Raw genomic sequence first — 27,855 nt, 5'->3', positions numbered from 1 at the left:
ATTTAATCGTAATCAAAGTTTTATTCTCTAATTCACATTATCTGACTGAAGCAGGTGAAAAAATAAAAGGTACAATGAGAGATGGGTTCAAACCTCTCCTAATAACACTAATGCAGCTTCCCCTGTCCTGATACTCAGATCCAGATTCAACGGTGACTGAAGAAGCCCTGAGGATGATTGTACTTGAAGGGCTTCAGGCGACTCGGACCCCTGAAAGACAAAAGATTTCATGTGTTTTATTGACTAGAATAAGAAAAAAAAATCCTTATTTACCGACCCACAGGAATACTCTCATATATTAAAGCGGTGTTCACACTTGGCAGGTTTGATTAAAGTGAAACAAAAGTAGTGTGACTTTAGAAAAGCGTTGAATAAAATCTGCTGTCCATTTAATAGAAATTTTTGAACAAAATAAACAGGGGGGCTAATAATAATATTAATAATAATAATAATAATAATAGTAATAATAATATAAATATAATTAATTTAAATGTATTATCTTTCAGTTTCTAATGATGTTCGCTGACTAAAATATAATTTAACAAATATATCATTTTAATAAAACTGTTTTGCACCTATATATAACACACACACACACACACACACACACACACACACACACACACACACACACACACACACACACACACACACACACACACACACACACACACACACACACACACACACAGTTTTATTAAAAAGATATATTTGTTAAATTACATTATATTATATTATATTTTAATTATATGTCGTGCTGCTTCTCGATTCTAAGATCACATTTGCATGCATATTGGGCCATCCTTACTGTCGAACCCTACTTTAAGAAAACTACAATGTAAAAATTATTTCCAACCTGCCAAAGTGGCTAGTGAAGATGTCTGTCTAACCCGCCAAAGCTGAAATGTACCCGCGGGTTGGCAGGTGTTAATGTAAAGCTCTATATATATATATATGAGCTGCACAATTATTCGTTAAAAGATTGCGATCTCGATTCGACCCCCTAGACGATCTTAATCCAGCATTTCTACGATTCTGCCAATCATATTTTCAAGTTCAGGAGAGAAGAAAAGGTGGCTGCACGAGTCTTTTCATTGTTTCACATACGTTGCTCAGTGACATTGACCTCCAAATGATGTTAAAAGAGTCACATACTGTATTTATAAGGTATAATTCACCTAAAAATGTCATTTTTGTCTTTATACAATGATGTTTTTGCGGCCGCGAAATAACATGTGGCATGAGCTGCTGACCGTGAGCCGTTATCACAGAGAGGGCGTGCGCGCTCTACTTAATGATAGACGCGCGCGCTCTACTTTAGTGAACAGAACCTGCATATGTTGTGAGTAACAGGTAATACAGCTGCAAATAATATTCAGTTTGTGGCACAGAGTGATCATTTGGGAGCCGCGCGCAAAGTATGAACAGCACTTAGCAGTCAGAATGAAACCGAAAGTGTGCACGTCATTTAAATGATCATATCGCATTTTAGAGTTATGATTGCGACAAGAATTTGATATGTTTTTTTCTGTCATAGCGAACCCACAGTTGTGCATGAAAATAAATGTTTACAATGTCAGTATAACTACTCTAGCCTATATATTGTTGAATATAATCTGATAATGGCAAATGTCTGATTTTACCAGTGAGAAAAAATTTGTCTAATATGACAGATTGCAAGCATATCTTAAACATAATAATTCAACATCAGAATTATTATAAGTAGAATAGATTTATTTCTAGAAACCAGTAGACCACATAATATTATTATCGATGTTGTGCCATAAGTTTGGTTTTACCATTCCTTTGTTTTACATCCAAAGTAAATCTTTATTTTAAGTTAAAAAAAATCGCGATTCTCATTTTAGCCAGAATCGTGCAGCTCTAATATATATATATATATATATATATATATATATATATACACACACATCTCACACCACCAACTTCTACAGATAAATACAATTAGTACAGATAGCACAATTACAGCATGTCCAGTGTGTTACCTGGCAGTCCGCAAGCACATCTTCTCTCTGGGAAACTCTTTAGGTCCCTCTGACCCATCGGATACTTGACTCTCGGTCTCCAGATACACATCCAGACACATGCAGAGACGCTGGATCTGATTGGTCAGCAGCTGGAGACCCGGACGTGGCCCCTGAAGCTCAACGCGAAACACGTTCACTTCACTCTCCATGGCCTGCAAAAGAAGAGCAGTACTGTGTGTTCACACCAAGCGCTTCAAAATTCTCCACATTGGGTCATGTATTTAAAGGGACCATTGCAGCAAATCACATTCGTGCATTAAAAAAAAAACATGCTTTCCAGCGGGAAAATGTTGCGCATCAGTTATCAAATTAATTTAACCATGAAAGATCAAGCTGTTGCATCCTATATATCCATATGTATGAAATATTTAACATTAGAAGTCCCATGAAAGCAGTACTGAGACTATTACCCTCAGGTTATCATCGGTGCGACCGCTGCGCTCGCCTTTCCACAGCAGAGACAGAGAGAACAGCGGAGTGACTTCTGGGTAGCGCGGGTTCACCACCACTGCAGCCAGCAGACGTGCTGAGAGAGAAAGCAAAGGTTTAATAAATATGGAGAAGATCATGATATTTAGACAATGTCAAACATTACAGTAGTTTATTTATATTTATTACTTGTTTAAAGCAGTGTTTCTCAACCACCTGGAGGAGCACCAGCACTGCATGTTTTGGATGTCTCCTTTGTCACACCCATTACAGGTGTTTCAGTGTCTGCTAATGAGCTGATGATGTGAATCAGGTGTGTTTGGTTAAGGAGAAATGGAGAATGTGCAGTGCTGGTGGTCCTCCAGGAACGTGGTTGAGAAACACCGCTTTAAATGGTCTTAAATTTTGCCTTTATATTTTAGTAACTGTATGTCAGTTTCATTTTTAAATATATATTTTTTGTTTTTTTTGGAAAGAGGTATAAAAAATAAAATAAATAAAAATTAATTGAAATTATACTAAAAATGAAAAACCACTAAGCAATTTACACAAAAGGGGAAAATATTTTTTTTCTGTGGAGGAGCTTGTAAGGCAATCATTCAGGTAATTGTTATTAATATCTATTAATATTATATACTAATAGTTTAAATGTACTTAATTTTTGACTTGCTTAATATTTAAAATTAAAATTAAACTAAAATTGAAAAATAGCTATATTTATAAAAAAAAATGCACAAATTTTTTTTTTAAATTTACTTATTAGTTTTAGATATTTTTTGTGAAAGTGAAAAATAACAATTCTGCTGTTTAAAGTTTACATTTTCTCTGACTCTTTTTTAAGATTTTTTTTATCTTACAGTTGAAGTCAGAATTATGAAACCCTCTTTAATTTTTTTTCTTTTTTAAATATTTCCCAAATGATGTTTAACAGAGCAAGGAAATTTTTACAGTATGTCTGATAATATTATTTCTTCTGGAGAAAGTCTTATTTGTTTTATTTCTGCTAGAATAAAAGCAGTTTTAATAAAAAAAAAAAAATATTATAAAAATTATTTATAAAATTATTAGCCCCTTTAAGCTATATTTTTTTCGATAGTCTACAGAACAAACCATTGTTATACAATAACTTGCCTAATTACACTAACCTGCCTAGTTCACTTTATTAACCTAGTCAAGCCTTTTAATATCACTTTAAGCTGTATAGAAGTGTCTTGAAAAATAACTAGTAAAATATTATTTACTGTCATCATGACAAAGAAAATTAATAGAAATTAGTTAATAAAACTATTATGTTTAGAAATGTGTTGAAAAAAATCTCTCCATTAAACAGAAATTGGGGAAAAAAATAAACAGGGCAAATAATTCAGGGAGTTTAATCTGACTGCAACTGTATATACTCATTTCAAACAGAAACGACTTGCACTTTAAAATCTTTGTCAAGTGCTGTTTAACGAAACAAGAACACAGTATTCCCTATTATACTTTTTCTTCTGAAGAAAGTCTTATAGTCTTAGTCGTTTCTTTCTTTTGGTTAGGCTGAAATAAAAGCAGTTTTAATTTGTTTTATATACATTTTTAAGGTCAATATTATTAGAAATATATATTTTTTCAGTTGGATAAACCACTGCTATCCAATTAACACAACTTGCCTAGTTAATTTAAGCCTTTAAATTGCACTTTAAGCTGAATAATAACGATGAGGATAATTTTCAGCCAAAATAAGCTGTGATTCCCACCTGTTCCTCTCTCCACTACAGCCTTGAAGAACAGATCCGTCTCGGACACCAGACCGGCCTTCAACACATGCTGCACAAAACTCAGCTCCTGTTAGACAAGAGCCAAAGAGCAACATTGAATCACAAAATTTCTATTTAATGTGAGATGTTCAGAAACCTGACAGAAAAAACACTTACAGTGAACTCCTGGTGGCTCATCATGGTCCAGCGTGTGAGACCAGAAACCACTTTAGCGGGGAACAGATGCTGGCACTCGCTGGAGACCGGGACGATGCTGTGCTCTGAGACGCAAGACACACACTGAATCATTAAACTAACTAACCAGAAGTTACATATTTTTATTAAATGACTTTACAGGTAGAAGAGTTTAACATGTGAACTTGTTTATTCGATGTTTGACGTAATTAGTGATGGGTCGTTCATGAACGATTCGTTCATTTTAAACGAATCTTAAATATGACTCGGGAACTACGAGTCCTCTCAGGGAGTGATTCGTTCATCCGCGCGTGCGCACATTTGTGCAGGTAGTATCGTTAATTTCAAGTCTTCATCACATTGGCAGAAGCCAATCATACGCGTTTAGAGCCGGAAAAAGAATTAAACCGCTCACCTCTCGAGTCCTCAGGTTTGAGTCATTCTGTCACGTGATGAACGAACGATCATGGCTCCTATTGGCTTAGACTGTGCATTGGTTAAGATTATATGTGACTGTCAGTGTAACGTGAATGAACCCCTGACATTTGAAGACATGAAGAGGTGAGCTGAGCAAACAGACAACAATGCCTTCATACACAAAAGAGCAAGTAAACATTGAATTATTATTTTCTCCTTATTATAGTGATCTAGTTATGACTTATTTGTCATGCAATCACCTTTTGGGCTAGTTGTAGATGTGTTTGGAAGCAATTCGTAACATTTTAATAATATTTTGCCAAATTGAAGCAAATGAACGAAATGACTCGAAAAAAAATTCGTTAATCTTGATGAACGAGACTCAAAGATCCGAGTCAGTAAAATGATCCGAACTTCCCATCACTAGACCTAATTCAAACTGAAACATGAGGTGGAAAAAGGTAGCCCCTTCCCTTTTCAAAAAACAGCCAATAGAGTTTTGTTTTTAATCACCGCTCTGCCAGTGAGAGTGGTTGAGCTCAAGCATATCAAATGAAAAGCAAACGAGAAGGGGGCGGGGCAAGTCAAATACTAGAGAGCATTTGATTGGACGGAGGATTTGATGACTGAAGTATGAGGTGACATAAAAAAGATCCATTTAGGTGGAAGTGATGAACTGTAAGCTTTAAATCAGGTTTTAATCTTCGAAATGAATTTGGTAAAATTAACGCACTGATACGAACATGTAAAAAAATATACATTTTAATTCCACGGATTCTCTTAAGAGTGTGTGATATTGTCTAAAAAATGCAGAGATGCAACATTTCGCAATATGCCATCCTGGGTAAATATATACGACACTAAAACTGACAGTTGGTAGCAAGTGCCTGTCCTAATGAGTGATTCACTGAATCATTCACTTTAATGGTCCGTTTAAAAGGGACGATTAATTTAGAAACAAAGCAAGTGACTCTCTTAAGTGATTCGTTAAATCATATTAAATAATTTGTTCAAAATAAAAAGATTCATTTAGAACAGGGGTCACCAACCTTTTGGAAACCGAGAGCTACTTCTTGGGTACCGATTAATGTGAAGGGCTACTAGTTAATAATAATAATAATAATAATTCGTTACATTTATATAGCACTTTTCTGGGCACTCAAAGCGCTTTACACAATGGGGGGGGAATCTCCTCATCCACCACCAGTGTGCAGCATCCACCTGGATGACGAGGCGGCAGCCATATTGCGCCAGACCGCACACCACACACCAGCTGATTGGTGGAGAGGAGACAGAGTGATGATATGCCAATCATGATATGGGGAGGGTTAGGAGGCCATGATGGACAGAGGCCAGTGGGCAGATTTGGCCAGGATGGCGGGGTTAAACCCCTACTCTTTTTCGAAGGACATCCTGGGATTTTTAACGACCACAGAGAGTCGGGACCTCGGTTTAACGTCTCATCTGAAAGACGGCGCTCACTGAGCAGTAAAGAGTCCCCGTCACTATACTGGGGCATTAGGACCCACACAGACCGCAGGTTGGGCGCCCCCTGCTGGCCTCACTAACACCACTTCCGGCAGCAACCTAGCTTTCCCAAGTGGTCTCCCATCCAGGTACTGACCGGGCGCAGCCCTGCTTAGCTTCAGTGGGTGACCATGTGAGAGTTGCAGAGAGCTAGCTGTGTTATTATTAAATAACACATTTTTCTTCATTTACTTTTAATTATATGTTATTATTAATAATTAATAATATTCATCTATGTGAAGACATTGATCATGTTAATGATTTCTCACAGTAGTTGTCAAAAATGATTTAACAAGTCAGATAATTATCAATATGGAACACTTCATTTGTCTGAAATTGTTTTTTTATTATATAACTTAAAGTAATTTTCAAATTTAAACCAATGCAAGTGTGATTTAAAAATAATACCTATAAAAATATTCGATGCATCTTACTCATGTGTGGTGCTATGGTGAGCTATATTTAGAACAGGCAACTCATGTGAACCTGGCGGGCTACCTTGTGCCCAAGGGCACCAATGTTGGTGACCCCTGATTTAGAACGAAAGTCACACTTCAGAAGTGATTCATTGATTTAATTCATTTAGAAATAAAGCAAGTGACCATTTAGGTAAATGAATAATTGATGTGATTTGTACTAAAATAAACTCATTCAAACAGAAAACAGCACATTGATTCTGCAAGGAATTGAGCTCGTTTTATAATAAAATAGCAGTATAATAAAATGCTACTTTTTTTTTTTTACTAATGATACACAAACAAAGAACGAATCTGCTATTGATTTTAGGAAACAAAGGCTGATCAAAATGTTTTTCGAGTTGCACTCGCATTGTGTCCAAATGAATCAGTCGTTTTGAATGAACCACTTGCATGAATGATCCAAGAAGTCACTCATTCAAACAGGTGCTTGTCGCCACCTACTGGTGTTTAAGTGTCATGTTATAAAATGCATGACGAGCCAGAAATAGGCAATGTACCAACAGAGTATCTTCAAAATCCCCCACAATACGTCAAATTAAATTTGTCAATATAACAGACTCCTAATTTTTGCAGTGTAAACTCAGGACATATAAAGGAGTAAAAGTGTCTGTTTTTACCCAGTGAGCTGAACTGTTTGTGCAGGGCGAGACGAGACTGTAATCTTCCTCGCAGCAGTTTCATGCTCTTCTCCATATGACTGGCACTCAGAGCACTGCCCGACAGCTCCGACTGAAACAAACACTCATTACTTTAAAATTCTGAGCCCTGTCATGAGAAAAATACATTTTACAGACAATACTGATGGCCAGTGTTATTTTGCATTCAAGATTCAACAAAACAGATGAAAAAAAAAAATGATATAAAACAAGTCATTTAAATATTTAGAAAGCCACACACACGCACACACCTGTGCAGCATCAGATGAGAACTGCAGACCGCTCAGTTTCTGCACCCAAACATACGGATGTCCGAGGTCTGACACATAATCAGCGAATGTAGTGATTCTGCACAAAAATTAAATTTATTCTTCATTGTGAAGTCAAACTGTTATAAAACCACAAATCAGGAAAATTATATATATATAAAAATATCACTCAAATGTAATAATAATAATAATAATAATAACAACAACAACAACAACGACAATATAAAATGTATGTATATTTTTCATAATTTTTTTCCACAAACATCTAATAATAATAATAATAATAATAATAATAATAATAATAATAATAATAATGAGAATAATAAATAATATAAAAAAAAATCGCATAATAATATTACAAATTTCTATATTTTTTATTTAATGATGACAAATATCTTTATATTAACAATAACAATAATATAAAAACTCATAATATAAATATTATATATTTTTATTTAATATTTTTTTCAAACATCTAATAATAATTAATAAAACTCATATTAATCATACAAATTATATATTATTTTATTTAATACTTTTTTCACAAACATCTAATAAAAAAATAAATCTCATAATAATACAAAATTATACATATATTTTTTATATTTCTTCACAAACATCCTTTTAATCATAATGATCCAAAAAATCTCAGAATAATACAAAATTATATATTTTTATTTAAATTTTTTCAAACATCTTTATAATAATAAATAAATAACATAAAATGTCAATACAAAAATACATCTTTTTATTTTAAATAAATTTCAAACATCTAAAAATAATATATAATAATATAAAATCTCATAATATTAATACAAAAATTACATATTTTTATTTAAACAAAAATTTTACCATCTTTATAATAATAACAACATTATAAAATTCATAATAATACAAAAAAGAGAATTAATAATAAATAATAATTTTAAATATCCATTAATTAAATATCTGAAATTTTAACCATTGCATAAATGCCATATGAGAAGCGAACGCCATTTTCATTACAAAAGTCACAGCAGTACTGCAAAATAATATTTTAAATAAATAAATATTTAAAACAAATTAAAATATTTAAATAAACAGAATAAAACATCTGCTAAAAAACGACTACAGAAAGCATTTAAACTATTTTTCATACAACAAATGAGACAAAAAAAATTATATAAATGTTTTCAGTTTTACATTTGAAAACAAATCCAGAAAAAAATATAGATCCATGCTTTATGTATTTGCTTTTTTCAGCAACACTGATATCAATAAAAAGTGCAGACGTACCCGACTTTATCAAACTGGTAGCGGTTTGCAGGGTTTGGGGTCTCATTACCATGATCTGACGCATAAAGACAGTTCAGCAAACTCTCCGAGTTCAACAGCTCCCTGCGACAGACACACAAACACATTAGAAAACATCAACTACATAAATGATGTATATTTCTGACCTGCGGTGTCACACTGACCCTGCGCTGATGGCTCCAGACAGATCAACAGATGTAGAAACTTTGGTCTTCACAGTCAGAATGTTGAGATTCATGAGATAATAGAAATACAGATGCAGGACGCTGCCGTCTGAAGAAAGATATAATCAAGGTATAACATGATTAGATTAAACGACTAGAAGAAATGACTTTATATTCAGCAAGGATGCAGTAAATTAATCAAAAATGACCAGAACTTTTAACTCAAAGAAATTGTAATACAGCTTCCACATTAATCTTGTGGCCCATTTCCACTGAGTCGTACAGTACGGTATGATACGTGTCAGTATGGGTCACCTTTATCAGACTTGTGTTTCCACTGCTAAAAGGGTACCAATGGTGGGCGTAGTGTACAACAAAGTTTCAACTTCATTCTTGCTAGAGGAAATGTCTACTGTAAAGCTGTACGAGTTGTTCACATATCATATGAGAAGCACTTCTCACAAAACAGATGCTTTACACACATAAATACTTGTGCATGAATGTTCATTACTAACCTTTCTATTAACATGATTTGATCATAACTGCAGATCAATGATGCGAAATAACCTACTGTAACGTCTGTAATTATATAAAAATAAATAAATAAATGAACATATATGAACACATACAGACCCTTACAGTCTCCAATGTTACCAACTACAGAAAAACTACACACAGCAGACATTTAGTCCTTATTTTGGGATCAAAAACAACACATATAGCCCACAGTCAGTGCAAACCCCTCATCTGCATCTTTAATCTTGACCAGCACATGTGACCTCTGTTAGAGAGTAATTCCATCATTCTGAGTTCATAATAATCCAAAAGGCGATAATAAACTTGGCAGTTTGTTCATGTTTTAGGTTGCTGAAAGAATCATTTTTTTTCTCCTTTGTTTTTTCGGCTTCTCCTTTGTTTTTTTGCACTTCACTCTCACGTTTGCCTGTTTCTGAAAGGATGGGATGTCAGAAGCACTTCAATAATCACACACACGTTATAATCATCAGCTCAAGAAGATTGTTATTTCAAATATAGACACGTGGCGAGCACAATCGAGAAAGAGCAAGTGGGAAAACAAAACCGATCACGAATTAGATAGCCTTGTAAACAAATATGGGCCACAGGGTAGATTCTGCTCTTCTTCTTGGCTTTGTGGCTGTTCATCAAGATGACGACAAGGTTTGTTTGAGCTAGGGTCGACCATGGCATGTTATTATATGTATATCTTATTACAGTGTAATGTCTCGGCTGTGTATTTAAAAATGGTGCTGCCTTTGTTTTCATTCTCCTGGCTTGTGGCGTATCTCTGTAAACCAATAGCGTTCAGTTACGTGTCTTACTCCGCCATTTGGTATTCTTTTGTCGTGCTAGGTACCCTTTTGTTGTGCTTTGTACCCAAAAAGTAATACGGTACGGTTCGCTTTTAGATACCTTTTGACAGTGGAAACGGCCATAAAAGCGTACCGAACAGTACCGTACCATACCACTCAGTGGAAATGGTCCAATAAAGGGACAACACACAATCTAAATCACTAAATGAAACGTAATAGTTTATATTAAATTTAAGTTTATTGTATAAACACAATGAAGAATACTGTTAAAAATAGTGTTGTGTTTTTTTGTTCCTACTATAGATCCCAATGGCTGTTTTTCCAACATTCTTACACCAGAAGAAAGCAAAAAAGTTTTTTTAGCAAAAATATATATTTGTTGTACTCATTCAATGCGCTCTGATGCTGTGTTCACACCAGACACATAACGCACGGATGAATCGCGCTATTCGCACGTAAAAAGATGTGTGAACATTTTGCTTTATTCGCGCGTCAAATTCACTTCACGCGGATTCGCGTTGTGGACAGGGCTTCTGTCTGCCCGGTGACTCTAGCTTCGTTGCTAAATGGCTAACATGAGTTTTATTGAGAAAAAACTGTTTATGCGCTTTATGAAGGCTGAAAAACAGCGTTGATGTGTTTGGAGCCGTGTGTGAGTGCACTAGATGCTTTCAGAGGTGCATCTAGCTCTGTGAGCTCATAAACTCCTCCAGAAACTGAACCTAGATGATGGAGGCTTTCAGCGCTGCTTCTGACTGAGCCGAGCCCAGCTTGATAAACCGTTGTTGGTGTGTGCAGAAAGATTTTCCCCCGGGACACCAACAACAGGCGCCACAAGAGCAAGCTCCTGATTGGTTAACGCGGCGCGAATGTCCGCTGAAGTTCAGATTTTTGAACTTGAGCGATTCGCATCGCACCATTTGCGCGTATTGCGCCATGCCATTCACGCAATTTGCGTCATTTGCGCCCCGCCAGTTGCGCGTATCGCACCGCACGAAGACTATTCACGCGTTTGCATTGACTCAAGTAAAATCACTCGCGATTAATGCTTCTTTCGCGTCTGGTGTGAACGCAGCATAATGGTGCGTTCAATCCAGAAGCAGATGAAGAGGTGATGATCAGGAGCTTACTCTTGTAGGGGCGTGATTCAGACAAAGTCTGTTGTTGGTGTCCCGAGGGGAAATCCTCCTGCTGACACCGGACAACAGCTTATCAAACTGGGCTTGGCTCATTCTGATGCACCGCTGAAAGCTTCCATCATCCAGGTTTCTGGAGGAGTTGATGAACTTACAAAACCTCTAAAAGGTTCTAGTGGACGAAGGCTGTTTTTCAGCCTTCCTAAAGCACATAAAGCACAGCTACTCTCTCAATAAATTCTATGTTAACCATTTAGCAATGAAGCTAGAGTCACCGGGCAAATAGAAGCCCTGCCTATAACGCAAATCCGCATCTATTGTGAAGTCAATTTGACGCGCAAACAAAGCGAATTTGACGTGTGAATAAAGTGAATTTGATGCGCGAATGAAGTAAACTCAAATTGACCCCACGTCTATTTAAACACAAATAGTGTGATTTATTTATGCATGCTGTGTATGGTGTGAACACAGCATAAGTTTACCCAACCATAAGAACTTCCAGTGCTGAGAAGCCCAGAAGTGTAAAGGCTCCCCTGTTGTGTGCTTTTCCTCTCACCTTTACACTTGAGGTCGATGCCGAGAGAGAGCGGGTGGCGTCTCAGCATCTCCTTCCTCTTGTCATCCAGCTGAACTCCTACAGTTGGCCGTCTGCGCTTCTGAACACACGGAGCGGAAACGACAACATTAGCACACATCAGCTAGAAGATAATAAACATGAAGGACTTAAAAACGCAGCCTGACCGTGTTCTGCTGCTCCTCTTCCGCATCTGAATCACTTTCATCATCTGAGACAGAAACGGATGCGAAATATAAGACTTAACTTGAACATCACAAAGACTTGAACAAGACTTGAACATCACAAACATTTATTAAACAGAGTGAACACACACACACACACCTTGTGAGTCTTCAGGCGGTCTGGAAAGAGCTTTAGCTTCATCCACGTCTCCGCGGATGCTGACAGTCAGATTTTTGTCTAGATCGATACAGACAGATTGAGAGAATTAAGCAACTTTTTTAAACAGGTTTCATCATGTTGCTAGCATATTTCTGTGCATTTTTAAACATTTCGCTAATACATTCTAGCATGTTGCTACATGTTTTAACACACTGCTTGTTTCAACGTCAAAAGCATTAAAGCATAATGCATATTACATAATCTAAAGCATTTTAAAGGCGACGCAGTGGCACAGTAGGCAGTGCTGTCGCCTCACAGCAAGAAGGTCGCAGGTTCGAGCCTCGGCTGGATCAGTTGACGCTTCTGTGTGAAGTTTGCATGTTCTCCCTGCATTCGCGTGGGTTTCCTCCGGTTGCTCCGGTTTCCCCCACAGTCCAAAGACATGCGGTACAGGTGAATTGGGTAGGCTAAATTGTCCATAGTGCATGTGTGTGAATGAGTGTGTATGGATGTTTCCCAGAGATGGGTTGCGGCTGGAAGGGCATCCGCTGCGTAAAAACGTGCTGGATAAGTTGGCGGTTCATTCCGCTGTGGCGACCCCGGATTAATAAAAGAACTAAGCCGAAAAGCAAACGAATGAATGAATAAAGCATTTTAAAACAAAATGTAAATTTGATAAAACATGTCTTAATATGTTGCTATCAACTTTACTGTTGCTAGCATGTTTTTATTGATTGCTAACTTTTTAACATGCTGCGTGTTTTAACATCACTAGCACGTTTTCATCACTAGCATAATTTGATAACATTTTATAAAATAATTCTAATGCATATTAAAACCATTTACATTTGATAAAACTTGATAGCAACATTTTCAATAATGGTTTTATGTTGCTAGCATATTTTTTTATACATTGATTATGAGATGCATTTTAACATGTTGCTAGTGCGTCCTAGCATGTGGCTACATGTTTTAACAAAATGTGTGTTTCAACATCACTACCATGTTTTATATCTCACTAGCATGTTTTACACATTGCTATTATTTTGCTAACTTAAAAAAAATTCTATTGCATTTTACGATTTTATGAAAAAAATGCAATTTGGTATAGCATGACTGAACATATTGCTATCAAGTCTTACATTGCTAGCATGATTTTATACATTGCTAACTCTTGAATTTTTTTATTTTAACATGCCCCTAATAGGTTTTAGCATGTTGCTACAGTTTTTAACACACTGCGTGGTTCAACCTCGCTGGCATATTTGACGTCACTAGCATATTTTTACACATTGCTATCATATTGCTAACATTTTATAAAACAATTCTAATGCATTTTATAAAGAAAATGAAATTTGATAAAACATGTCTCAACATCAAACTTCATGTTTCTAGCATGTTTTATACATTGATAACTTTTTGAAAGGTTTTAATGCAGTTTTAACATGTCGCTAATATGTCCTAGTATGTTGCTACATGTTTTAACATCACTAGCATGTTTTATAAGTCACAAACATGTGTTACACATTGCTAGCAATTTGGTAACTTTTTATGAGAAAAAAATCCTAATGCATTTTTTTTAACTTTTAAAAAGAACTCAACATGTTGCTATCATGTTTTACATTGCTAGCAAGTTTTTATACAATGCTAACTCTTTTGAAAATTTTGAATGCAATTTAAAGTTTTTTTTTTATAGATTTTATAAAATATGTCTCACGTTGATATAATATTGTCCATGTCCATGAAATGTTTTACACACTGCTAGCATGTTCTAGCATATAGATAGCATTTAAAAAAAAATTGTAATGCATCTAAACACATTTCAGCAAAATTTGCAAAGCATGTTTTTTGCACATCACTAGCAGCATGTTGCTAACATTTAGCGAAATAAATTTTGATTGCACGTTTTAGTACATTTCTACCATGATGCAAAAAAAAGTTGCTAAATTGGTGTCTCGTCACTATCACGATTCTGCTCTACATGAAATATTTTCTAAAAAGTTTCAACGTTGCATGTTTCAGCATGTTATTATATACAGTTTTAGCACAATGTGAACAAAATGAAAACACAGCTGCATGCCTTAAACATTTAAACCTGCTGCAATGATAGCTGTATGATGTCATAAACGCATCAGAAAGATTTAGACTAAGTCTCACCGCAGGCCTGTCCGTAGGCACCGGCCTGGACAAACAACACATAAAGAGGGGGTGGCAGGTGACGAGCCACTTCTGCCTGCTTCTGCATGTGCTCAAACGGCATCGACAAATACTCCTGCACTGGAAGAGACGCCTGCAAAAGAGAGTAAGAGAGAGACATATAAACATATAAACAATAAACATTACAATTTTTACATTATTTAGGGATACTATTACATTATTCTCAGCAAAGCTGTATTAAATCAGAAATACTGTAAAGAGGGTACAGTTACTACTTCTTCACTTCTATTTTGAAAAACATTACATTATTTTTGAAAATTGACTCATTTTACATCTCCCCTAGAGTTAAATATTTGAGTTTTAGCATTTTTTAAATCCATTTAGCCAATCTCCAGGTCTGGCACTTTTAGCTTAGCTTAGCATAAATCATTGAATCGGATTAGACCGTTAGCATGTTGCTCAGAAATTTGTAAAAAATGTAATTTGATAATTCACAATAATATTAAGCAGCACCTGAAAATAGTCCTCAGCTAGATAACGGCACTGTGTAATATCCTAGAACCTGCTTTAGCCACGGTACGGCAGCAAAGTTCCTTGATTATTAGGCATAGTTGCATGGAGTATAGTTGCTAGTTACATCAGCCTAGAAAATAGCAACTTTTAATTTTCCGTCCATTTAGTAAACAATGTAGCTGCAGATGAGTCAAACTTTAAACAGGAAAATCATCAAAACTCGTTAAACAAACTTAATTTTGGATTCATCAAAGCATCTCAATTTTTGAGATGCTAATGGTCTAATCCAACTCAATTACTTATGCTAAGCTAAGCTAAAAGTGCTCCTGCCAGACCCAAAAATCAGCTAAATGGATAAAAAAAATGGTAAAACTCAACTGTTTACCTCTAAAGGAGCAGTAAAATGAGCTTATTTCCAAGAACAAGTGGAGTGTTTCTTTAAACATCTCCCCTAGAGTTAAATATTTGAGTTTTAGCATTTTTGTATCCATTCAGGCAATCTCCAGGTCTGGCACTTTTAGATTAGCTTAGCATAAAGCATTGAATCAGATTAGAAAATTAGCATGTTGCTCCGAAATGTATTTCGATAATTCACAATGATATTAAGCAGCACCTGAAAATAATCCTCAGCTAGATAACGGCACTGTATAATATCATTGAACCCGCTTTAGCCATGGTACGGCGGCAAAGTTCCTTGATTATTACGCCAGAATGAGAGTATAGTTACATCAGCCTAGAAAATAGAAACTTTTTAGACACTTTTTCATCCATTTAGAAAACAACGCAACTACAGAAGAGTCAAGCTTTAAATAGGAAAATCATCAAAACTCTTTAAACAACTTTAATTTTGGATTCATCAAAACTCTCTCTCTTTTTTTTTATTTTTTAGATTTTTTTAGATGCTAATGGTCTAATCTAATTCAATTGATTATGCTAAGCTAAGCTAAGAGTGCTCCCGCCAGACCTGGTGATCAGCTAAATGGATTCACACTCAAACTCAACTGTTTACCTCTATAAGAGCTGTAAAGGAGCTGCTTATTTCCAAAAGCAAGAGGAGCATTTCTTTAAAATGCAACATATTACTTTAATCAGAGTTGTATTCTCAGCATCACTACTCCATAACCATAATCAAGAATTTGACCTGCATGATGTTGTGCAGTCCGGGCTGTAAGCTGCTCAGATATTCTCTCTTCTGCTCGATGGCTTTCTGAATCTTCTCTTTGCTGGACAGAGAAGTCTTATACTGCTCCGCCAACCTGAACCATTGGATACCATTATTAACAGGCAGATTTAGATGTAATTAAGGTGCATGTAGTGCTGTTGATGTGCATCACCTCTTCCTCTGCTCCAGTTCCCAGTCCAGTCGGGCGAGCGTGAGCTGGTGGTGATCTTCACGGGTGACCTGAGGCCGTGAGATCTCGGCCGGAGCATCCTGGAAGAACTCGTCCTCACTGACCAGCTCAATCTCCTCATGCTGAGACCTGAAACACACACACAGATGTTTATACTGGGTTCACACCACATGCAAATTTAAGTATTTATAGGAGGACATTTACACAGGTCAATGAAAACATGCAAATTGAGGTGAATTTCTGATTTGAATGCGTGACGCATTGGCCGCAAACATGTCGAACCTGCCTCAATCACATCTTCTGCTGTGATTTTGTGCAGCTTTTGTGTGTGTGTGTGTGTGTGTGTGTGTGTGTGTGTGTGTGTGTGTGTGTAAAAACAAAATATTTTCCCGATTGACATTTTCATTAAATAAAAAAATGTGTTACAACATTGCTAAACCATTTTGCGGTTGTGGAACATCTATTAGCATGTAGCTAACATTAAATTATTTGCTAATAATCTTGCATGTTATCAATTTGCTAGCAAAGTAAGTTGTTAAGAATTCCAATTGACACTAGCCTGATTAGATATACTGATAGTATCTCCAAACATGTCAGTAGCAAGTTTTAATGTTACAACTAACACTTTATTAATGTTGTAGAATATTAGCAGCATGTTTTAACACATAAGTAGCACATTGATAACATGTTATCAATTAGCTAGCAAAGTAAGATGTTAGGAATTTAATTTGACATTAGCCTGATTTGCTATGTTGCTAGTATCCCTAAACATGTCAGTAGCAAGTTTTACACGTTGCTACTAACATTTTTTCATAATGTAGGTCATTAGCAGAATGTTTTAACACAAATGTAGCATATTGCTAACATGTTATCAATTAGCTAGCAAAGTAAGATGTTAATATTTAAATTTGACATTAGCCTGATTTGCTATGTTGCTAGTATCTCCAAACATATCAGTAGCAAGTTTTAACAAGTTGCAACTCGCATTTCTTTTCATGATGTAGAACATTGTCAGCATGTTTTACCACATTGGAAGCACACCACTGACATGTTAGAAATTTGCTAGAGCATTAAGTTGTTAGAAATATATTATGACATTAGCCTGATTTCCTATATTGCCAGTATCCCTAAACATGTCAACAGCAGGTTTTACACGTTGCTACTAACATTTTTTCATGATGTAGGTCATTAGCAGCATGTTTTAACACAAATGTAGCATATTGCTAACATGTTATCAATTAGCTAGCAAAGTAAGATGTTAATATTTAAATTTGACATTAGCCTGATTTGCTATGTTGCTAGTATCTCCAAACATATCAGTAGCAAGTTTTAACAAGTTGCAACTCGCATTTCTTTTCATGATGTAGAACATTAGCAGCATGTTTTAACACACTGGAAGCACACCACTGACATGTTAGCAATTTGCTAGCGCATTAAGTTGTTAGAAATGTAATATGACACTAGCCTGATTTGCTATATTGCTAGTATCCGCAAACATGTCAGTAGCAAGTTTGAACAAGTTGCTACTAGCATTTTTTCATGGTGTAGAATAATAGCAGCACGTTTTAACACATAAGTAGCATATTGCTAACATGTTACCAATTTGCTAGCAAAGTTGGATGTTAAGAATTTAATTTGACATTAGCCTAATTTGCTATATTGCCATTATCCCCATGTGTCGTTAGCAAGTTTTAACAAGTTGCTATTAGCAATGTTTCATGTTGTAGAACATTAGCAGCATGTTGTGACACACAGGTAACAAATTGCTAACATGTTATCAAGCAAAGTAACATGTTAAGAATTTAATTTGAAATTAGCCTGATTTGGTATATTGTTAGCGTCCCCAAACATGTCAGTGGCAAGTTAGCAAGTTGCTATTTGAATTTCTTTTCTTGTTGTAGAATATTAGCAGTATGTTTTAACACATTGGAAGCACACCACTAACATGTTAGCAATTTGCTAGCAAAGTAAGATGTTAAGAATTTAAATTGACACTAACCTGACTTGCTATTTTGTTAGAATCCCCAAACATGTCAGTACCAAGTAAGCAAGTTGCTACTAGCATTTTTTTCATGTTGTAGAACACTAGCAACATGTTTTAACACATATGAAGCACACCACTAACATGTTAGCATGTTGTTAGCACAATAAATTGTTAGTAATTTATTAATACAACACTAGCTTGATTTGCTATGTTTCTATTTTCCCCAAACATGTCAGTGGCAAACATTGCTACTAGCATTTCTTTTCATGTTGTAGAACATTAGCAGCATGTTTGAAAGCACATTGCTAACCTGTTATTACTTTGCTAGCAATGTCAATTGTTAGTAATTTAATATAACACTAGCATGATTTACCACATTTGCTAGTACCACTTCAACATTTTGGTAGCAAGTTTTAATAAAACTAGCTTTTTTTAATGTTGTAGAAGACTGGCAGGATGTTTATCGTGTTAGCAATTTGCTATCATGCAAGTTATTAGAAATTTAATACAACACTAGCCTGATTTACCACATTGCTGGTACCCCTCTGAAGTGTTGGTAGCAGGTTTTAATAGGATCCAACTAGTACTTTTTATATGTTGTAGAACATTAGCAGCATGTTTTAACACATTGGTAGTACAGCCTTAGCATGTTAACAATTTGCTAACAATCCATGTTGTATAGAAATTGAATACAACAACTAAATTTACCACATTGCTAGTACCCCTCCAACATGATGATGGCAAGTATTAATAAGTTCCATCTAGCTTTTTTTATGTTGGTAACATGCTGCTAGCATAATTACCAAGCTGCTATCATGTTTAAACACATTATTAGCACATTTCTAACATGTTTTGTTGCAGAAAAGTTGGCAACATTTTAAAGCTGCTAACATGTTAGCAGCTTAGCATGTTACAAGCATGTTTTAGAAGAAAAAGATGGGAAAACAATAAATGTCCCTGCCATCGTCTTTCCAACACTCACTTGAACTCGAGACATTTGCCGATCTCCTTCTGCAGGTGCATGACCTCATACAGCAGATTCTGTAGCTGCAGGTGGAGAACATCCACCCGCTGCTTTGCCTGCAGACAGAGAGAGACACACTGTTTAAATAACAATTATCAAGAACACTGTGGTTTGCTTTGTAGACGATCAAAAAAATACTAATTTCTAACAGAGTTTCTACGTTTCATCAAGTCAAATTTAAGACTTTAAGACCTCTTTAAGACCATAATAAACAAAATTTCAGACTTACACAAAGCTAAACGTTAAAGATTTTTTAATAGCCACGTTAAAACCTTAAAAAAACATTAAAAGCAAATGTTTTTGTAAGGAAGATAATTAAACCATATTAATAAGTAAATAAACATTTCTTAAAACTTTAATTAAAATATATTGCTAGTAGTTGGATAAGTGTTGACCCAATTGAGTATAGCTTTACATGAACGTAGAAAAATTAAGACACGTTTAAAATTATTTAAGACCTATAACTAGGGCCAGACGGAATCTGCGGACATTTTTTGCTATTTCTGCGGAGAATTTCAGTAAAAAATCTGTGGATTTCAGCTGAATTATTTTGAGAGTATCCAGCGGAGTGTCATTACTAAAACCTTAACATATGAAATAAAAAATAATAAATTACTGAATAAATTCAGATTTACACATTTACTCAATTAATTAAATAGAATTAATGATGGGCTAAAAATCTGCAGAAATCAGCGGAATTTTACGGAAAATCTGCGAAATTCTGCGTGCGCAGATTCCGTGTGGGCCTAGCTATAACACAATATTTCAGTGGATTTAAGACTTTTTAGGGCCTAAAATTTGGTTTTTGAAATTTAAGACATTTTAAGACTTTTTAGGACCCTTCAGATACCCTGTCTAACGAGGCTTATAATATTGGACCTAAAGGGGACCTGTAATGCCCCTTTTTAAAACATGTCAAATATGTCTGTGATGTGCCTAGAGAGTGTGTGTGAAGTTTCAGTGACTGTTGCTTTAAATTCAAATGAGATTGTGCACTGTTCAAAAGAGGGCGGAGCAAATGGCTAGGAGTCAGGATAGTAACAGAACCAAAACTCTAATGGCGGATAGCTGCTTCTCACTCAGAGCTGTCTATTTAAATGAGCAAGAGATGGTCACTAGTGGGCGGGGCTTTCCCCCCTTAATGACCCATACAAAGGGAGAATGACAATCAAAGTGTTTCTGCAGACTGTTTTAATCAACTCTGATTATAAAGAATAGACTTAATACATTTTTACCATTAGAGGTTGACTATACTCACACACTTGTTATGTTTAGACCCTGTAAAGAAGTCTTTTTTGCATAATAAGTCCCCTTTAAAATTAACTTCTAGCCAAATAAGAAGGACTTTCTTGGAAAGAAAAATATAATAGATAATATGTGTGTGTGTGTGTGTGTGTGTGTGTGTGTGTGTGTGTGTTTACCTCGTGTGTCTGGTCTCTGCCTTTCTTCAGCCTCATGTGTGCCAGGCGATTGAGTTTCTTCAGGGTAATGAAGTGAATGCTGCTCTGTTTGCGTCTCAGCTCGATCTCAGCGCTCTAGACATGTATTAAACAAATATCAGCTTCATCCACAGAGCTACATATTCTGATTCTGAACGAAACTCACTCCATCTTTGGCGCCGCTGGTCTTGAGCTCTTGGATTTCTGACATGAGTTTGGCTAGAGCGGCGCACGTTTCCTTATAGAGCGTGTAGTCCTGCTGCGGGTCTCTGCCCTCCAGCTCCACTTCTTCATTATACACACGCACATCCTGAAAACATACACACACACACACACACACACACACACACACACACACACACACACTGAGTGACCTGAAAAAACAAACACATATACACGCACACACAGACAAACGTACACACATATACAGCCCTGCCTACCACCTAGATATGATCTGTGAGCAGAAAAATCCTAAAAACTTGCTGTCTGACAGGGTGAGACTAAAAACTGTAGCTTATGTGACCCTCCACACCCCAAAAGTGCAAGTACAAAGGTGTTGATGGCAAAGCAGGACACAAAAATGCATATTTATGAATTATGCATGCTATAATTCAATAATATAAGATTTGAAATCTTGTTTATATAATAATGTCATCATCAGTAAATAATAACTCTTATAATATTCTTATAATAAAAACATTGATAATTAAGGAAGAAATAATAGCAATAAAAATTATTATTAATACATTCTCACATTTAAAATTCTCCAATTTACTATTAAATTATTTTTTTTCAGTGTTACAAATTATTACAAATGAATTTAATGCTTTTCAATTCAATGTTAGTCGATACAGCCAAAATATTATTATACAAATTATATATTATTGTGGTAGTTATAATTTTTTTATTATATTAACATAATAATAATAATAATTTTAGGATTAAATAATTCTATAATTTTTTACCGAAATCAAACCAAATTTTAAATCATGTTTATAACAACAATTCATTCTAATATGCTTGCAAAACATTTTACGGATTTTTTTATTGTAATTAACATTTTAAGTAAAATGTTAATTACATGTCAAAACATTTTAAGTAACATTTTGTGTAATATTAAGCACAATTACTGTTAAAAACAATAAATCACAGTAATTAAAAAGCACTAAATCATATAACTGACTGATTTCCAATCTTTTGTGCCACCTTATCATTTTAGTGGCTGAACATCAGAATTGTTAATCCAGACCATTATTTCCTTCATTGTTATTTTTCAGTAACACAGCCTGATTAGTTGGTTCATATTTGGACCCTGCTGCCATCAGAGAGCAAAAAGAGAGAGAGAGAGAGACTGATCTCATGTACTCATGTAAAACCTGATTCTTTGCTGTAAACAGCTTCCTCTGTCCGATAAGATGAGGTCCAGGTGGAAACGTGACCTAAGCACACATGCCACATTAATCTCACATCAACAAACCAGCAGCAGAACTCATCTGAACTCATGAAACACACTAGGGCTGCACAATATAGTGCTAAATTATAATTATCGCGATAATAGTATTTGAAATATACGCACCACAGACATGTGTGATGAATTATATTTAATTAATGCATCGTTTCTTTATTTAAATGTAACCAATCAGATGGGACCTTACTATCTTTATTCCCACCTCCCTTAGTAGTTGCTGTTCTGCTATTGGCTGGAGCCAAAAGAGATAAACACTAATGGGAGGAAAATGGCAACAGCCAATCAGATTCAGAATATCTGCCGAGGTTTTCACTTATTCAAAATTTTTAAAGACTAAATGTTTTTTTCTGAATTAGAATAAATTAGATCTGAAAAAAATCAGTTTATTTTATTATTACTAAATAAATAAATCTGAAATTAAATATCGCATATTTTTCCAGTATCGTGCAGCCCTAAACCACACACACGTTCATTCACACTCACACTCACGCACCCTCGCACGCACACACTTGCGCTCTTACACACTCATGTACGCTCTCGTACGCTCGCACTCAGGTACGCACACACGCTCGCACTCACATACGCACACACGCACTTACGTACGCACTCACATACGCACACACATACACACTCACGTACGCAAGCTGGCACTCATGTACGCTTGCACTCACGCACACACGCTCGCACGCACACAGGTACGGATGCTCGCGCTCACGTACGCACGTTCGCACTCAAGCATTCAAACTCGCACGCACGCACTCAGGTACGCACATACGCTCGCGCTCAGGTACGCACACTTGCACTCACATACGCACGATCTTACACACGCATACTCGCACTCACTTACACACTCACGCACACTCATTCGCTCGCACGCATTCACGTATGCACTTACTCATGCTCAGGTACGCACATACGCACGAGCTCACGTACGCACACTTGCATTCACATACGCACACACTCACACACGCATACTCGCACTCACTTACGCACTCATGCACACTCATTCGCTCGCACGCACACACGCATACTCGCACTCACTTACGCACTCACGCACACTCATTCGCTCGCACGCACACACGCATACTCGCACTCACTTACGCACTCGCGCACACTCATTCGCTCGCACGCACACACGCATACTCGCACTCACTTACGCACTCGCGCACACTCATTCGCTCGCACGCACACACGCATACTCGCACTCACTTACGCACTCGCGCACACTCATTCGCTCGCACGCACTCACGTATGCACGCACTCATGCTCAGGTACGCACATACGCTCGAGCTCACGTACGCACACTTGCATTCACATACGCACGCATTCACACACGCATACTTGCACTCACTTACGCACTCACGCACACTCATTTGCTCGCACGCACACACGCACTCACGTATGCACGCACTCATGCTCAGGCACGCACATACGCTCGAGCTCACGTACGCACACTTGCATTCACATACGCACGCACTCACACACGCATACTCGCACTCACTTACGCACTCATGCACACTTATTCGCTCGCACGCACACACGCATACTCACACTCACTTACGCACTCACGCACACTCATTCGCTCGCACGCACACACGCACTCACGTATGCACGCACTCATGCTCAGGTACGCACATACGCTCGAGCTCACGTACGCACACTTGCATTCACATACGCACACACACACTCACACACGCATACTCGCACTCACTTACGCACTCATGCACACTCATTCGCTCGCACGCACACACGCACTCACGTATGCACGCACTCATGCTCAGGTACGCACATACGCTCACGTATGCATACTCGCACTCACTCACGTACGCACTCGTTCGCTCGCACACACGCTTGCACTCATGTACGCTCACATATGAAAGGACGCTCGACTTACACACGCACACATACTCGCACTCACATACACACTCGCTCGCAATCTCGTACGCACACACTCTCCCAATCACGTATGCATGCTCATACTCACGCTCGCACTCACGTATGCACACACAAACACACATATCTGAAGCCTGAATGAGTGCGTCATGCTGGATTGTACCTGCACCTGCCTCAACCTGACCTTCCTGAACTTGACATGTACACTGACTGCACTCGGCTGCACAGGGATATATAAGAGTTATCACAAAACAAGATGAAGGATTGCGGCTCTGATATTCAATGCACTGCAGCTACTCCCGGTTACTCACCTGTTCGCTTTCAGCTCTCCCGCGTTTGGTCTCCGGAGTCCCTGTTTCACTGCGGATGACCTTCGGCTTTCGCTTCTTCACAGCATCTGAAGACATGGCTGGAACATGCAAGAGACCAGAATGGGTATACATTATCAAATAACACTGTGATGAGCTATTCATGCGAGTTTATTACTGTTCTTTTACTGTACTGTACTTTTACTTAATTTTATTAAATAATATAACATTGCACAGAGTAAAATACAACGTAAAATTATTTTTGCATCAATTTCTAGCTACCTTAAGGCTTGTAAATACATGTAGAGAACAAAAAAAAATTCTTAGGACATAAAAAAGAGGAAAGAAATAATATATAATAATATAAAAAATGAAAAATAAGATGGGTGAAGTGGTGAAAGTTTTACTGTACTTTAAACTGTAAAAATGTAATGTTACTATGAATACAAATATTTTATAACAAAACATACATAACATTATAATTAATTACTGTTATGTTTTGTAGCCTAAAACTGATTTTATGTCATTTATATTTAACAATTTTTATTAAACATTCTTCTAAAAAATTTCTATTGTTGTCGGCAGCAAAAACAAAAATAAATACGAGTTTACTGAAAATATAAATATTGCAATATATTAATTATTACATTGTGATATACAAGTTGAATTTGTTTAGTAATTAAATGTTTATTATAATTGAAATGAAAAAGTAGTTATAAAAAAAAACTAAATTCTTAAATTCATTATTATATTTTATATTTATTTATATTATATTTACACCCCATTTTGAAAATGAATATTTTTCTCCATTTCTATGCAATGTATATGCATATGTATTTTGGTGCATTTAAACAAACAGATTTATTAAACAGAATTAATTATTAAAATTATATTTTAGTCAACAAACATATTTAGAAATTGAAAGATAATAGAATTAAATTCAAGCAAAATACTGCAAAAATAAATTACAACCTACAAAATTTTAACTAAATTTAAATTTTTTTTTTTTTTTGCTTCTCTTGATTTTTCTTTTTTAAATTTGTTTTCAATATTTTTCTATAACATATATGACATATATATGACATAACATATATAACGTTTGGCTGTACTAGTTTTTCTGACCGTTATGGCAAGTTGTACAAACTATTGTTTAAACTATTTTGTTAGATAAGCTCCAGATTTGGCTTCAGTACTGACTAATCTAATGTATATGCACAAATATAACATTGTACAGCTTCCTATTAAAAATTAAATATTAATTTAAAAGAGAGATTTGTGAGGAGTGTACTTATATATGCTGAGCACTATAAATAACTATCAACCAATTTATCTATACATTTATTTATTTATCTATCTAGATAGATAGATAGATAGATAGATAGATAGATAGATAGATAGATAGACAGTACAAAACAAAACTATAGATAGATAGAAAAATAGTACAAAAAAAAACTATAACTGCATAGCTTAAATACTCAAATGTAATACAAATAAACATTTATTAGTTTATTTACATATGAAGTATGTAATAAATAGCGCAGTAATTCATAACTGTTTATAATTTGTGACTCAACATACATTTTAAATACAGCAAATTTAAAACAAAAGTAAATTCTGAATAAATAAAATAACAAAAATTAATGAAACTACATAAATATTAATAAAACATCGCTGATCTGTCTAACTTTGTGCTATCCGGTTAACATTAGCTTCTTGAAGTAACAGCAGATAGCTTTACAGCAAGATACGCAACGTGTTGTGTTTAAATAAGACGCCTAGATAAATACGAAAGCATAAACCTCACCTTTATTGACTGAATTTGTCCTACTGGGTTATTTAAACGTGAATTTAATCACTAGCCGTTGTCATTCATGCAGCAGAAGCGGGCAGGCTGATGCGTGGAGGAAACAACAGACAGCACGTCCGCTGCCTGTTTACATAATAAAAGATCTCTAAACGCGACAAAGCGATTTCAGCTAAATATTATTAGCTGCACATAAAATTATCAAAATAATATGTAAAAATAGGTAATGCATTTAAATTGAATAAATCCTTTTGCAAAGCTTTGTCTTTTCAAGTTACTAATACATCATAAATAAATAACAAATGCATAGTGCATATTTTAATTTGATATTTACATTTTTTTGAATTACTAGATTCTTGAAAATATGTAGCACAAAATATAGTGATTGTCACAGTTTAATTAAAACCTTTCCTGCGCTTTCAGCATTAGACCTTTATTTTGAAAGTAGCTATCCTGAAGGAAGCTCACCTTTGGGGAAGTTGAAATCGTATCAAATATTTACACGACAAACCGCACTTCAGTCTGGTCAGGTAAGGAGCGGAGCAGCTGGCAAGAGGAATGGCGGCATCAAGTGGAGGAGGAGCAGTGCAGGCGGTTGGCAACGACTGGATTGAGAATGGTCAGGAGTGGGGAGACGGAAATGACGGATCAGGAAATGAAGTAGAGGAGATGGAGGGTAGCGAGAGTTGCGAACCGTGGACAAACTGTAGAGGTAAAAAGCGGAAAAAAAGAAAAAACAAACTAGATAGTGACGAAGAAATGAGATCCAAAGTAAAGGAAGGAAATGAAGAGTATAATGTGTTTGTTAGACTAGTACAGGAAGGGGCGACATTTGAGGATTGGAGTCCTATACAACTAACGAAAGCTCTGTATAAGGAGATTGGGGAGGTAAGATGTGCTAAAAAATTAAGGAATGGATGCTTATTGGTGTCATGTAAAGATGAGGCTCAACAAAAGAAAGCAATCAAAGTAAATAAAATAAATGGTAAAAAAGTGAAATGCTCTGAGGTCTATGACAGAAAACTTATAAGAGGAGTAATCACAGGCATACCGGTAAGTGAGTCATTAAACAACGTGATTGAAGGAATAACGAATGCTAAAATAAAAGAAGCTAAACGCTTAAAAACAAGATGGAACGGAGCCATATGTGACAGTCTTTCAATAATGCTGACATTTGATGAAACAAAACTACCTGACAAAGTCTTCATAGGATACATGAGCTATGAAGTGAAAATGTACATACCACCGCCTGTTAGGTGTTACAAATGCCAAAAATATGGTCATATTGCAGCGATCTGTAAAGGGAAAATGAGATGTAGCAAATGTAGTGGAGAA

At 35.9% G+C, this 27,855-nt stretch overlaps 2 protein-coding genes across 12 annotated transcripts in view; one reads left to right on the top strand and one right to left on the bottom strand.

Annotated features, from left to right (window-relative positions):
• Window position 1: 1 nt before the first annotated feature.
• thoc5 (THO complex 5) lies at window positions 2-27,224 on the bottom strand. 6 transcript variants are annotated; one of them, XM_073941793.1, is made up of 22 exons: window positions 26,989-27,092; window positions 24,720-24,817; window positions 24,572-24,628; window positions 22,424-22,486; window positions 21,214-21,357; window positions 21,030-21,143; window positions 19,567-19,664; window positions 16,583-16,729; window positions 16,390-16,504; window positions 14,736-14,868; window positions 12,579-12,656; window positions 12,422-12,465; window positions 12,237-12,336; window positions 9,214-9,322; window positions 9,032-9,133; window positions 7,739-7,835; window positions 7,449-7,560; window positions 4,391-4,494; window positions 4,214-4,301; window positions 2,459-2,574; window positions 2,007-2,200; window positions 2-210 (listed from the first exon to the last, which is right to left on the bottom strand). In XM_073941793.1, the coding sequence occupies exons 2-22, from the start codon at window positions 24,813-24,815 to the stop codon at window positions 147-149; spliced, it is 2,175 nt and encodes a 724-aa protein (XP_073797894.1). In that variant the 5' UTR covers window positions 24,816-24,817; window positions 26,989-27,092; the 3' UTR covers window positions 2-146.
• zgc:158398 overlaps window positions 27,002-27,855 on the top strand; it is a 13,548-nt gene continuing 12,694 nt past the window's right edge. For 2 of the 6 annotated variants that reach the window (XM_073942241.1, XM_073942244.1), the window contains exons 1-2: window positions 27,171-27,232; window positions 27,330-27,408. The gene's annotated coding sequence lies outside the window, so the exon portion shown is untranslated. 6 annotated transcript variants of the gene reach the window in all.

The sequence above is a fragment of the Danio rerio genome, chromosome 25 (genome assembly GCF_049306965.1).
Source record: "Danio rerio strain Tuebingen ecotype United States chromosome 25, GRCz12tu, whole genome shotgun sequence".
NCBI lineage: Eukaryota > Metazoa > Chordata > Actinopteri > Cypriniformes > Danionidae > Danio > Danio rerio.
The sequence above is the reverse complement of the archived record's forward strand: the minus strand, read 5'-3'. Positions and strand labels throughout refer to the sequence as shown.